This window comes from Danio rerio, chromosome 2 (assembly GCF_052040795.2).
Source record: "Danio rerio strain M-AB ecotype USA chromosome 2, GRCz13ab, whole genome shotgun sequence".
NCBI classification, from domain to species: Eukaryota; Metazoa; Chordata; class Actinopteri; order Cypriniformes; family Danionidae; genus Danio; species Danio rerio.
Window position 1 is genome coordinate 48,958,772 of NC_141022.1, and position 14,554 is coordinate 48,973,325.

The 14,554-nt window shown below is 41.7% G+C and overlaps 1 protein-coding gene across 1 annotated transcript in view; it reads left to right on the forward strand.

Moving 5' to 3' along the window:
- nlrp1 (NLR family pyrin domain containing 1) overlaps positions 1 to 14,554 on the forward strand; it is a 63,548-nt gene that overhangs the window by 5,932 nt on the left and 43,062 nt on the right. The window contains 2 exon segments of the mRNA NM_001423861.2: positions 6,159 to 6,263; positions 12,353 to 14,054. Coding sequence (NP_001410790.2) covers positions 6,159 to 6,263; positions 12,353 to 14,054 — 1,807 coding nt within the window.

Below are 14,554 nucleotides of genomic sequence, written 5' to 3' on the forward strand. Positions count from 1 at the left end.
TGACAGCTTCGCATTATCAGTACAGTCATTAGTAGGCATGTTGAGGACCCTTGAAGGTCAAAATGGGTACGAGTTAATGTGTGGCTCTCATGTAGATCGACTACTCAGCAAGTTACCACCTGCCTATCGTGACAGCTTCGTTGAGTACTGTCTAAGCCGGGGTATCCTCCAGACAGGCACAGACAGAACCTATACACTCCCCGATCTGGCCACCTGGTTAGAGATTAAGTCCCAGGCGAAGCGAATTTCCAACCGAGCTGCAGCTTTGTTCCCGAGTGACCTAGCCAAGCCTCAAGGTAAACCCACAACATATTCCCGACCAAAGGAGCGATTCACACCTGTCTTGTTGACCAGTGAGAGGAGCATAAACCGTCCTGATACTGCAGCACAGAGATCTAGCACAAAGTTAAAGCCCAGGCCATATTGTCCCCATTGTGATAGCCGAGAACATTACCTGAATGCATGTGAACAGTTTAAGAAACTAACTACAGCTCAAGTTACCACTTGGATAAGAGAAGGAAAGCGCTGCTGGAGGTGTGGTCGAACTCATGATGTGGGGGTCTGCAACCTTAAGCGCCTATGCAGTGTCTGCAAAGAGTTACATCTTACAGTTCTACATGATTCAGTTCAAGACACTTCTAGAGCTGTTCTCATGGTCAGTTTGCCACCTACAAGAATTTATCTGGATCGACCTAACCGTTCCCCTAAGGTCATGCTGAAAGTTGTTAAAGTCCTGCTACACAGTGGTCGAAAAACTATGGAAACCCATGCCGTTCTCGATGATGGATCAGAGAGAACTCTAGTGCTCCAGCCAGTTGTGCAACAGCTTAAATTATCTGGTACCCCTGAACTGCTCTCGCTGCAGACCATTCACCAGTGTCACACTGAACTTACAGGATCATCTGTGTCTTTTGAGGTGTCATCTGTATCCAATCCCTCAAAGAAGTTTGCGATACACAACGCATTCACTGCCCCAGGTCTGTGTCTAGCGGAACACCATTACCCAGTGGCTGCTCTGCAAAGGGCTTATAGACACCTAAAAGATTTGCCACTGCCTCCCATGGATAAAGTGAGACCACTGCTCCTCATTGGGTCCGACATGCCGCATCTCCTGACACCAGTTCAGCCTGTATGCAAGGGCCCACCAGGGGGACCCATTGCTGTTCGTACACAACTTGGATGGTCTCTCCAAGGCCCCATGAGCCCGATGCAGCCCTCAAGAGGAAGTCAGCAGTGTCTCCATATTATGTCAGTTCCCACCTGTGATAACCTGTTTCAACATGTGGAGAGAATCTGGCAGGTGGACACACTCCCATACAACACCAAGATGGTTACCAGGTCCAAACAGGACAAGGAGGCTTACACTTTGCTGCAGAATGCAACCGTCAGAGTGACTGTGGACTGTGTACGACGATATGCTACACCATTACTGAGACGGACCCCTCGAACCTTACTCCAAGCAGATAAAACAGCTGTTCTCCCAAGTTTACGTCGTACTGAGCGTACCCTTGAAAGGGATCCTGATAGGGCCAAAATCTACTGCAGTGAGATTTCTAAATTGGAGTCAGCTGGTTATGTGGCAAAAATAACGGCAGAGGAAGCAAACCAAAGTGAAGAGTCCTGGTTCATTCCGCACCACATGGTGCACCATAATGGTAAAGACAGGATTGTCTTCAACTGCTCTTTCCAACACCATGGACAGTCTTTGAATGATCAGCTGCTGCCGGGGCCCACGTTGGGACCATCCTTATTAGGTGTCCTCCTGAGATTCCGCCAGCACACAGTTGCTATCAGTGGGGACATCAAAGGTATGTTCCACCAGGTCCGCTTGTTGCCAGGAGACAAATCTGTACTACGTTTCCTCTGGAGAGGAATGTGCAGAGAAGCAGAACCTGAAATATATGAATGGCAGGTGCTTCCATTTGGCACAACGTGCAGTCCCTGTTGTGCCATTCATGCCCTCCAACACCACGTCCAAGAGCACAAAGAAGGTAAAACTGAATTGGTGGATATTGTGGAACATTCCTTTTATGTTGACAACTGCCTTCATAGTGTACCAACGGCGAGTGAGGCTAAAGTGATAGTAGATGGATTACGCCAGCTCCTTTCTGAAGGTGGCTTTGAAATTAGACAGTGGGCATGCAATGTACCATCCGTAACCGAACACCTACCTTCAGATGCCAGGTCCGCAAGTAGCGAGCGCTGGTTAGCACAAAGCAGCACTGATCTTCAGGAGCCAACTCTTGGGTTGCGGTGGGATTGCATCAATGACACCTTGGGGTACAACTTGCGTTATGTGGAGAATGTTGAACCTACCCTGAGGAACATGTATAAAACTTTGGCGAGTCAGTACGACCCGTTAGGGTTCATTACACCATTCACTACTAGAGCCAAGGTTATCATCCAGGACCTCTGGAAGCACAACCTTGGTTGGGATGACCCCATAGAGCCATCACATTTGAGAGATACTTGGCTTTCCTGGGTAGAGGAACTCCCTACACTTACCAAGATACATTTCCCTCGGGCATATACCCCAGCCGCTGCTGACAACCCATCGGCTATACGAGAGCTTCATGTCTTCAGTGATGCATCGGAAAGAGCCTATGGTTCAGTGGCCTATCTACGCACCACCGATGAGCAAGGACAAATCCATATTACCTTTGTCTCGGCCAGGTCTAGAGTCGCGCCTCGCAAATGCCTATCTGTACCACGTTTGGAGTTATGTGCTGCCCTTACTGGGGCCCAATTGGGGAAAGTAATCCAAACTGAGTTGACGCTACCAATCCACAAGGTCACTTTCTGGTCTGATTCTACCACAGTGTTGTATTGGTTAACATCCGAATCCTGCCACTACAAAGTGTTTGTAGGGACACGGGTGGCAGAAATACAGACTTTAACAGAGATGGCTGAGTGGAAGTATGTTGAGTCAACTCACAACCCTGCTGACCACATCACACGAGGCCTTACCCTGACAGAGATAGCAGGCCCCCATCAATGGAGCTCAGGTCCAGCCTTCCTGATCCAGTCACCTGATCAATGGCCATCAATGCCCCAAACTAAAGCTGAACCTGATTGCAATGAGCTGAAGAAATCAGCCTTTATCGGAACTGCTTCAGTACCCAGTGTTTCTCTACCAGTTCCAGGCAACTTTCACACATGGCAAGAGCTCGTTAAAGCCACTAGTACATCCCTACATGGGGCGGCTGCCGACATAGACTCCCCTATAAAGGCTTCCGAGTATATTGAAGCAGAAAAGTTACTTCTGGCACAGGCTCAGATGGACTCTTTCCCTATGGAAGTTCAACATCTAAAGGCTGGACATGCTGTCTTACCAAACAGTCGCTTAGGCTCACTTGCTCCAGAATATGATGTTGCTACTGGTCTCATTAGAGTGGGAGGGCGACTACGACGTGCCACTGATCTCGACGTGGAGGCCATACACCCAATCATATTAGACCCTAGCCATCATATTACTAAATTGTTGATTAAAGAAACGGACCAACAACTCCTTCACCCTGGCTCAGAGAGGGTTCTGGCAGAATTGCGCCGCCAGTATTGGATCCTTCGAGGTCGACAAGCAGTTCGTAAGCATCAGCATACCTGTCAAGATTGTCAGATATGGCGAGCCAAACCTCAAACTCCACGAATGGCAGATCTCCCCCCCTGCAGATTAAATCTGTATAAGCCACCTTTTTATTCTACGGGTGTGGACTGCTTTGGACCATATGCAGTCAAGATTGGACGCCGACAGGAGAAAAGATGGGGGATCATTTACAAATGTCTAACAACACGTTGTGTACATCTGGATCTGTTGGAGCATATGGACAGCGATGCTTTCCTTCTTTCCCTGCGCCGTTTTATAGCCCGACGAGGCAAACCTATGGAGCTATTGTGCGATAATGGCACCAACTTTATCGGAGGTGATCGGGAGTTACGTGAATCCTTTGAGGCCATGTCACCAAAGCTACAGGAACAGTTGGCAGAGCAGAAAATCAGTTTTCGCCATAACCCCCCAAACGCTCCTCACTTCGGAGGGACTTGGGAGCGTGAGATAAAATCAGTTAAGACAGCACTCCAAGTAATCCTCAGAGAGCAGTCAGTGCCAGAACCAGTTCTGCAAACCCTTCTGGTGGAAGTGGAAAACATTCTAAACTCCAAACCACTCGGATACGTATCTTCAGATATCGCGGATGTAGACCCTGTGACTCCTAACCTACTGCTCATGGGTCGCCGAGATGCCTCGTTACCCCAGGTCTTGTATGATTCTAGTAACCTGCTTGGAAGACGAAGGTGGAGGCATAGTCAGGTGCTAGCAGACTGTTTCTGGACTACCTTTATCCGTCAATACCTACCAAGCATGCAAGGCCGTCAAAAGTGGACAACTGATGGGAAGGAACTGGCAGTAGGACAAGTTGTACTTGTGATAGATCCACAGCTTCCACGTTCCCATTGGCCTGTTGGAACTGTAACAGAGGCTTTACCTGGAGCTGATGGCCGCATTCGAGTGGTCAGAATCAAGGTTAAGGACAAAACATACACCCGTCCAGTCGTGCGACTGATCCCACTTCCTCCTCTTGAGGACAATGACACGAGCACCCCTGACAGACTTTCTTAATGTTCAATTATCTCGTCAGATAATTGGGGGCGGCTGTGTCAGAAAGCCTGCTTAATGGACTAGGAACTAAAGTTAGTTGCATGTTTCTAGGGGGGACGTTTAGTTTATGGGACCTGCTGTTATGTTCTCCATCATTGCTAGCTCCTGCTGATGTTGTTTTCTGTAATGCGTTCATCTTATACAAAACATTACATCTTATTCATTTCTCACTACCATTACCCATAATTGAGCAATCTGATGATTATGTTGAAGAAAATAAATATTTCAAACGTCAACACTTCTCCTGCCCTCCTGATTCTCTGACCGGAATCTGGTCCATATTTGGCCGCCTCAACCAGTGGAAAATTTACATGTAGTAAGGTTTACTACACATTGTATGAAAAGCTTCTTTTTTCTTTTTCTTTTTTTTTTTTTTGGTAATGCCTTTTTTATGGAGAATAAAGTCACATGCTTTCTCCAATCCCCCCAGCCTCTCTCTTTTTCTGAAACCAGTTAAAAGATTTCTTGGCTGTGTATGGTATTATTGTCTTGCGGAAATGTCTGCCCTGGTTTCATTTTCATCATCCTGGTAATCTAGGTGTCGGGACTGAAGCATCTGATGAGGGTTGCTTTCTAAAAAAAAAAAAAAAAAGATTTACAGCTGCTGTCTGAGCTTTCCATGCCTTTTCACATCTCTCTTTCTTCATGTGTTTAATACTTTTCCCAGTGTAGTTTCATTTTATTACACTTCATTTCTAAAACATTTAGTTTTGTTGTGTTTGCATGTATGGTATGCTTAGGTTGTTACCAACAACTGATGAAAAGTTTGTCAACTGCACATTTAGAAATGAGTTTTATTTAAAAAATAGTGGTGTATTTTCTTGATTGATTTATAGCAGTGGCAATTTAATGTAATCAGACAAAAATACAATGTACAGTGGATAAAACACAGCATACCATCCCCCCTGTTAAATACCAAAAAAAAAAAAAAATGAAACCACCTACTGTGATCTACTCTATTACATGTAAAGCTAAATTGAAACTAGAAATATGTTTGTTCTTTATTTAAAAAAGTTATAATTAATAGGATTGCATAAATGTGCTCACTCTTGTGATAAACTTTCAAACTCATGTTAAATTGGAGTTAGCACACACCTTACATCATTTAAAGTTCCTCTGATTAATCCCCTAAAAGTTTAGCTATAGGCTTTTTCTGACATTTTCTTAGTTCATCTTACCTAAAAAGCATCTAAAGCACCAGAGGGATCTCATTGTTAAAAGGGTATAAGTCGGGACTAGGGTACTAAAGAATTTCAAATGGATTTGGTATACCATAATGAAGCCCATGTACAGTGGTAACTTCAAAAACAATGAAAATCAAACAACAGTCAGTAAATAAAGTCAGTGACCTTATTTGAAATGTTGTTTTTCACATCAGAATTTATCAGAATAAATGATATTGTCACTAGTACTAGTCATCTTATACATTCAAAGTAAAATTAATATAATTCAGACCATTGATTGATTTGGTACATTTTAATTTTTTTTTTTTTTTTTTGACTAGTTGCAAGCATTAAAGAAGATCTGGCAATCTCAAAACTTGCAGAGCTTATATTTGAAATTGGAAGTCATTTGGACAAAATAGAAAAAAAGGGTCCATTTTTACCAGGTAAGGTTATTTACTGTTACTTTAAGAAATTACTGCTGCATTATATGTATAAAATATGCTAAGTTATTAGACATTTATTAATATAAAACTCACCATATGTAAGTAATGATGAGAGTTTTTCACAGCATTCATTTTAGGTATACCCTATTGTGGGGTTCATTTTCAGGATGTTTTATTTACAATTTTCCATATTACACTGATAAACTACATTGCTCATGATCACTGTGTGGTTTTGTGAATCAATACCCAGATATTGTTCAAATGCTGCACTTAACAGGACTAGTTCTCCCAAAAATGAAAATCATTTACTCATGGTTGGATTATCTGAATTGAGTATTATAAATATCTTTATCCTTTTGATAACAAAATAAAAGAAATTATGAGGAATGTTGAAACCCAGCATTGTATGAACAAAAAACTACCATGAAAGTCAAAGACTACTGTTTTGTTTTCATCAGAAAAAAAAGAAACTCAAACAGGTTTGGAAACAATTGAGGATGAGGAAATCTTACCTTTAAATTCTGGAGGGAAAAAGACTGTTACACCACTTCAAATAATTGTGCTTAATCATTTACAACTTGCCACGAGACAAGAAATTCTACTAGAGTTTGAGTACATTATAGTTTGAGCATTCGAAATTCTGTCGTACGGCACTGCGAAAAGGGGTGGGATAAAACAATATGATTGATAGGCATTGATGAAGCGAGTGATTGCTCCATATTTAAACTGTATAAAGTACATACGTTTTTGTACAGCGAGGTTATGTTTTGATCTTCTGTTGGTCTTAAACAATTATGTGATGCAATTTAGCTGGTCAGAGTTCACCAAGCTTAAACTTTTGAATGCAGCGACATGCTAATCATGTTGCACTAGCTTGCGTTTCCAGTCTGTCACATTCACATGCGTATGAATGGAAGTCCATGGGGCGAAAAGTGCAATGTGACAAAATTCAGAAAATCAAGAGTACAGGCATGGATGAAGACATCTGGAGAGCTGACAGAGCTAAGCTTTTATCAGGAAACTTGCATTGGTCTCTTTGGCAAAGCTTATAACAGTCAGTCAGGGCTGGAAAAGCATTTCTTATTGTACTTGGTGATGGGTTGTTCCTGAACGATTCATTCATTTTGAATGAATCTTTTATATGACTCAAGAACGACGAGTCTTCTCAGAGTGATTTGTTCATTCTCACATTTGTGCTGGTGGAGTAGATGATAAATTCCCTTTTATCGGCTTTGACTCACATGAAATACAAGCAAATCAAATGCAATCAGAGCCCGGCAGGTGCAGACTGGGACTAAAAAAAAAAAAAGCCTTGGCACTGTAGCCACATCAGTCCACATTATCACACCGACACAGCCCCACCCTCGGACACGCACATTCACTACTTTTATTAGTGTACAGATGGTAAAATAATATAAGCAATACCATATGTAATAGATATTTAATAGATATTTATTTTGTGTTTGGACTTGTGAGGGAAACCGGAAGGAAATCCACACGAACATGCAAACTCCACACAGAAACACCAAATGACCCAGCCGAGGCTCGAACCATTGACCTTTTTGCTGTGAGGCGGCAGCGCTACCCATTGTGCTGCCCCTTTTGAGACTATTTCAGTTAATTTAATGCATTTGGCAGCGTCTGATTTTAGAGCAATTTTTAAGTTTCTCTGAGCTTTTTGGCACAGCCTTTTCTTTTTTTACGGTCCATCTCTGACAATTAGCTTGTGTTACACCTTATATTTGTTTGACATTCTTGCCAGATTTTGATTATAGCCATTGCCGATTAGGCCAATGCTTAACATTTATTATTATCACTATTATCATCATCATCATCTTCATCATAATATTCACATCTTGCAAGTAGCAAAAACTGCCTGTATGTAAAAGCAATACTTATACATTTTTTTAAAATAAAAAATAGCATGCCGGCATACATTTAAAAAAAGGTCCAGCCCTTCTGGCATTTGCCAGAATTGCCAGATGGCCAGTTCGCCCCTGGAGCCTGGAAACTTATTTGATACGTTCATCTCTCAAGTCCTTGGTTCGAGTCGTTTGTTGTTCATCACCTGAAAGACAGAAGCCAAACATATGCATTTAGAACCTGAAAATATTTGATCCGTTCATCTTTCGTGTCCTCTGGTTTGAGTCATTTGTCAGTTTATATGCTTTTACATGATGAAAAAACGATTCACAAACCAAAAGACTCAACAGGTGAACTAATCATGGGTCTTTTTGGCTCAGACTGTGTGCATTGGTTAAGCTTAAATGGGACTGTCTGTGTCATGTGAAGGAACGAATCAAATTTGAAGACCTGTCATAAGAGGTAGAGAGCTAATCAGAAAAAAGACCCGGGTAAACAATGAATGCCTGTTTTCTCTTTCTTATAGCATTCTACCTATGACTTGTTTGTAGTGTGATCAATGTTTGGGCTAGTTGTAGATGTGTTTGAAAGCAACTCGTAATATTTTATTAATATTTTGGCAAATTGAACGAAATGAACTAGTCTCAGAAAAAAAGATTCAATGAACGAGACTTAAAGATCCGAGCCAGTAAAATGATCTGAACTTTGTACACAGGTGGTAACGTAAGTATTTGTATTGAACATATTGGCTAAGTATTGGAGTTGACAAAAGTACAGACTTCACTACCGGTCGTTATTGAAATGTAAAAGTTGTGATAATAGCAGCATGTCCTGCATGCAGAGATTTGACTGTGATTGGCTCCAGTGATAATCACTTCACGCTCTTCACTACGTGCTTGCACAGACAAGAGAGCATTCGAAAGCCTATCACCTGGGCCTGGATTTTCAAAAAGTTTAACAATCGTAGTAATCTTTTTCCAGCACTGGCATGACACACTGTTCGTTCTGCAGAATAGAGCTCCCTTGAAAGGGAATTGCTAGTTTATATTTCCTATATTTATATTTCCTATGCACCTCACAGTAATTCTAATTGTTAGCTATATGCATTTTTCCTCATATGTTCAATTCTAAAAAGACTTGAGACTATAGCCCCTTTCACACATACAGACCTTTCCGGAAAATTGCTGGCAATTGTATGTGGTTGTATGTGTGAACAGGTCCTTTTTGAAAATACCGGTAAATTCGTTCTGGCTATTTTCCGGAAAGAGAAGTTGTAACATTACCGGCAATTTGCCGGAATGCTGCGCTGTGTGAATGCAGAAGGAAGATTACCGTAATAAGCGCGTGCACGTCTAGAACGTGCTGACGTGAGACGTCTGCTTTAGCCAATCACAACAGTCAGACGCATTTACGTCCGCGCGGTTTGTGAGAATAAAAGCCTTTGAATATTTTTCCAGACACATTTAGCTGCTAGAAGTTAGTCAGATCACGTTTAAATGTTCTTCTTAATGCCAACTGTGTAAATAATCATCGATGAGATGCTTATGATAAGCCGTTGTTTGTTTACCTTCAAGCTTTGCGTGTGCCTGTGAAACAGCCCATGAGCGCCTGCACACACATATTATGAACATCTCGACATGCGAAAGTGATCCTGCGAAAGTTGTTCACAATATTGATCATCCTCAGAGTTTGTAATTTAGTCAAATCTTTACAAATACAAGCGCAGCCGTTTAAAGCTCATTTCTGGTTAATGATTTCAGAATTTACCGGTATTTTGGAATGGATGTGTGAATGCTCTTTTCCGGAAAATTTCCGTAACGTCCTCGCCTGTGTGAACAGCGCTTTTTTGAAAATACCGGTAAAGTCGTTCTGGAAATTTTCCAGATACTTACCGGTATCACTGTGTGAAAGGGGCTTTAGTGTCTCTGTCATGTTAATGTATGAAAAAGATCTGTTACACACGTTGTTTGCTATATAGAATGCAAAAACTTTGAAGCTCAATAGCCCCTTTCACACATACAGACCTTTCCGGAAAATTGCCGGCAATTTTCCGGAAAGGTTGTATGTGTGAACAGGTCATTTTTGAAAATACCGGTAAATTCATTCTGGCTATTTTCCGGAAAGAGAAGTTGTAACATTACCGGAAATTTGCCGGAATGCTGCGCTGTGTGAACGCAGAAGGAAGATTCCCGTAATAAGCGCGTGCACGTCTAGAACGTGCTGACGTGAGACGTCTGCTTTAGCCAATCACAACAGTCAGACGCATTTACGTCCGCGCGGTTTGTGAGTAGAAAAGCCTTTGAATATTTTTCCAGACACATTTAGCTGCTAGAAGTTAGTCAGATCACGTTTATATGTTCTTCTTAATGCCAACTGTGTAAATAATCATCGATGAGATGCTTATGATAAGCCGTTGTTTGTTTACGTTCGTGTGCCTGTGAAACAGCCTGTGAGCGCCAGCACACGTACATATTATGAACATCTCGACATGCGAAAGTGATCCTGAGAAAGTTGTTCACAATATTGATCATCCACAGAGTTTGTAATTTAGCCAAATGTTTACAAATACAAGCGCAGCCGTTTAAAGCTCATTTGTGGTGAATGATGTCAGAATTTACCGGTATTTTGGAATGGATGTGTGAATGCTCTTTTCCGGAAAATTTCCGTAACGTCCTCGCCTGTGTGAACAGCGCTTTTTTCAATATACCGGTAAAGTCTTTCCGGAAATTTTCCGGATATTTACCGGTATCACTGTGTGAAAGGGGCTAATATCTCAAAATCATTCAGAATGCAGATAGAACTTTATAATTCTAAGGTGACGAATACTCAGGTAGGCTGTGGCATTAGCCCCTTTCACACATACAGACCTTTCCGGAAAATTGCCGGCAATTTTCCGGAAAGGTTGTATGTGTGAACAGGTCCTTTTTGAAAATACCGGTAAAATCGTTCTGGCTATTTTCCGGAAAGAGAAGTTGTAACATTACCGGCAATTTGCCGGAATGTTGCGCTGTGTGAATGCAGAAGGAAGATTACCGTAATAAGCGCGTGCACGTCTAGAACGTGCTGACGTGAGACGTCTGCTTTAGCCAATCACAACAGTCAGACGAGTTTACGTCCGCGCGGTTTGTGAGGATAAAAGCCTTTGAATATTTTTCCAGACACATTTAGCTGCTAGAAGTTAGTCAGATCACGTTTATATGTTCTTCTTAATGCCAACTGTGTAAATAATCATCGATGAGATGCTTATGATAAGCCGTTGTTTGTTTACCTTCAAGCTTTCATTCATGCCTCTCGCGACAAACGAGATATTTGATTTGAGGAACTGCTGCAAGCGTGTATTTTTCATGCAATGTTTGATACCGCACGGCGAATGAGAGAAAAAAAAACTCTGCATTTCCCGGAAACTTAGATGCACACGACAGGTAGCGTCAGAAAGCCGCGTGTGTTATTCCGGTCACTAAATGCGGTGCTAACATTTCTGCACTCAGTGCAATAGTTAACTTAATTCGATACGAACAAACTGAATAAACAAAGAGCACTGGTCGCTCGCTTACCAAATCTGTAGAGACAGGACAATCACCAGCAACTAGAGCCGCATCTTTATGGAGAGAATACTACAAGCGAATCCAGATTTCAGCGTTTGCAGATGAGAACAGCTCTCAGGTAAACAATAATCCTCCTTAGACACGTAAGTTATTGTTGTCGAGCGTCGCGTATACTGTTAATCCACACGTGATCCAGATAAGCTCTCACAGAGAGAAAATGAAAACGAAACTTAACGGCAGCAAACTATAAAAGCAACACTTCACGCTTGTTTTGCCAACACAACGTGGCGTCTTTGTGGTGTAAACACGGTGACACTAATGAATATTAATGAAGTTGCACAATAGAGCGCGCTGATTGGTTTGAACCAAGCCTTACTCATGCATTAATGTATCACACTGTAAGACGTAATAAGACTCACTCAGGCACAGACGCCCAGTCTGCACGCTGGAATACAGGCTATTATGTCATGACCGTGACGCAGCTTCAAAAATTTGTTTCAAACAGGAAGTACAAATTTGCTTGAAATAACGCAAAAACAACCAATTTACACTTTTTAGTGAAATATAGGTGTCCTAATAGTGTTTTTAGCAGTGTGGGACACATATACGACTGTCAACAGCTCAAAAAATGTGTTTTGGTGTTTCGTGACCCTTTAATAAGTTTTTTTTTGTTTCTTTTAGAGAATGTAGAAAGGTTTTCATTGGATTCTTTTATTACCTCTGAAAGTGTTAAACTTTCATCTGAAGCAGTGGAGCTGGCACCTTGTTATACTGAACCAGTGATCATTCAGAGGAGCAAAGAGCAGACTGAGAAATACTGTCAAGAATATGTGAGGTCTCCACACACATCATCTCATCTGTTATCAAATGACAAGACTCAGAGCATCAGAATCGGCCAGCTCTTCAGTCCTGACAGTGATGGAAACACACCGAAAACTGTGATTCTCTGTGGAGATTCTGGAAGAGGAAAATCCTTCGTATTAGAGAAGATCATCTTGGACTGGGTTCATTTAGAACATCATTTTGAAAACTTTGATGCTGTTTTTTTTCTGAAATATGAAGAGCTGAAGTGTCTTTCTGAGGAGATGAGCCTGACTGAGCTCTTGAGCAGGAGCTGCAGTTTAACCTCAGATCAGATCTCACAGATATTACAATTAACCCCAGAGAAAGTTCTGTTCCTCATTGATGGAATTGATGATTTTTCATTTAATGCACACATTCAAATCTCATCACCTACTGATCCATCCCAGAAAGCCCCAGTTATAAGCATTATTCACTGCCTGATGAGGGATCTCCTGCTAGTTGAGTCTTCTGTGATCGTCACCACTAGATATACCGCTGCTGCTGAATTAAGCAGTCTATGTAAAAGACCTCAGCGTTTCACAGAGATTGAGGGTTTCTCTGAGAGAAGGGTGCAGGAGTATTTCCAGAAGTTTTTTCAGGATGAGCAACTCTTCAAGAAAGCATATGAGAGCATGAAGACCAATGAAACCCTCCTGACCTTCTGTTCTGTGCCTTTGCTGTGCTGGATGGTCTGTTTTTGCCTGAAGAAAGATGCTGATCAGGTGATGACAGAACTAAAGACCACCACATCCATATATGTGCACTTTGTGTCGACTCTGCTGGAGGATCATCACCAGAGTCAGTCAATGCTCAGGAGTCTTGGTCAGCTGGCAGAGGAAGGGATGAAGAACCGACAAAACCTGTTTGATGAAAAGAGTGTAACCAGGACTGGCTTAGATCCTGCTACTAGAGTGTTCATGAATAAAATTTATCTTAAGCGAAAGAAAAAACATGAACTACTTTTCAAGTTTAAGCATTTGAGCTTTCAGGAGTTCTTCGCTGCTCTTTATTATATCATGCTGGATGAAGAAGAGTCTTGGTGCAAAGTCAGTGAGCTGTTTAACATGATGGAATCAGAGGCTTTAATCCACAGGTCACCTCCCATCTTTAGAGGCAGATTATCAAATCCCATCCCTTCTGTCATGATGTTTCTCTGTGGCCTCTTTAATAAGAAGGTGAGCAGCTCACTTTTTGAAAAGATGAAGTCTACTTTTTCTCACAACGTAAAGCTGAAGAAAAAAGAACTGAAGAAAAAGCTGATGAAAATGATCCCTGCAATGATACGTCAGTATGGGTTTGAATTGTTTGCTCTTCACTGTCTGTATGAGCTCCAGGATGAGAGATTTGTCACGAAAGTTCTGGAAACACACAAGTTTATGGATCTGTCTAATGTTTCTCTGAGGAGCACAGACTGTTTGGTGCTGTGCTACTGTCTTCGGTTGTGTCCAAACATCAGAGAGCTGAACTTCATGAACTGTGATTTAACAGCTGCTAAACTCAAGATTCTTCAGCCGGCTCTTGGTCTGTGTGAGACTCTGAGGTCAGTGGGTTTGATTGGACAAATGGTATTTTCTACACTTGCTGTTATTTTTAATATTGTTTGAAATCTTTTTGTTGCATACATTGGTTGTTTCTGGATCTGTTAATGTTTCTTTATATTGGTCAAATGTAGTGGCGCCGTGGGCCATTATTGGCGTTAACGTGCTGCGTTAACGCGAGACTTTTATCGGGCGATTAAAAAAAATTTGCCGTTAATTTATTCTCAAAGTTGGGTTGGGGACTGGGTCTATTCTACGCAAGCTATGATGACTTTCACGTTGATATTTTAGCGCGGATGTATACCTGACCGGTGAGCCGTCTGACAAAAAAAGACACTACTGACTACCTACGCTTACATGGGCATCTGTAATCTAGTTATTTACCTTTATAGACAATGATATAATTAAGGTGTTTACATTAAGTGCTTTTATGTAATATATTACTGTAATTTTGGGTGACTTTAACTGCAGTTCGCCAGTTCCACTTTCACTCGTGAACATT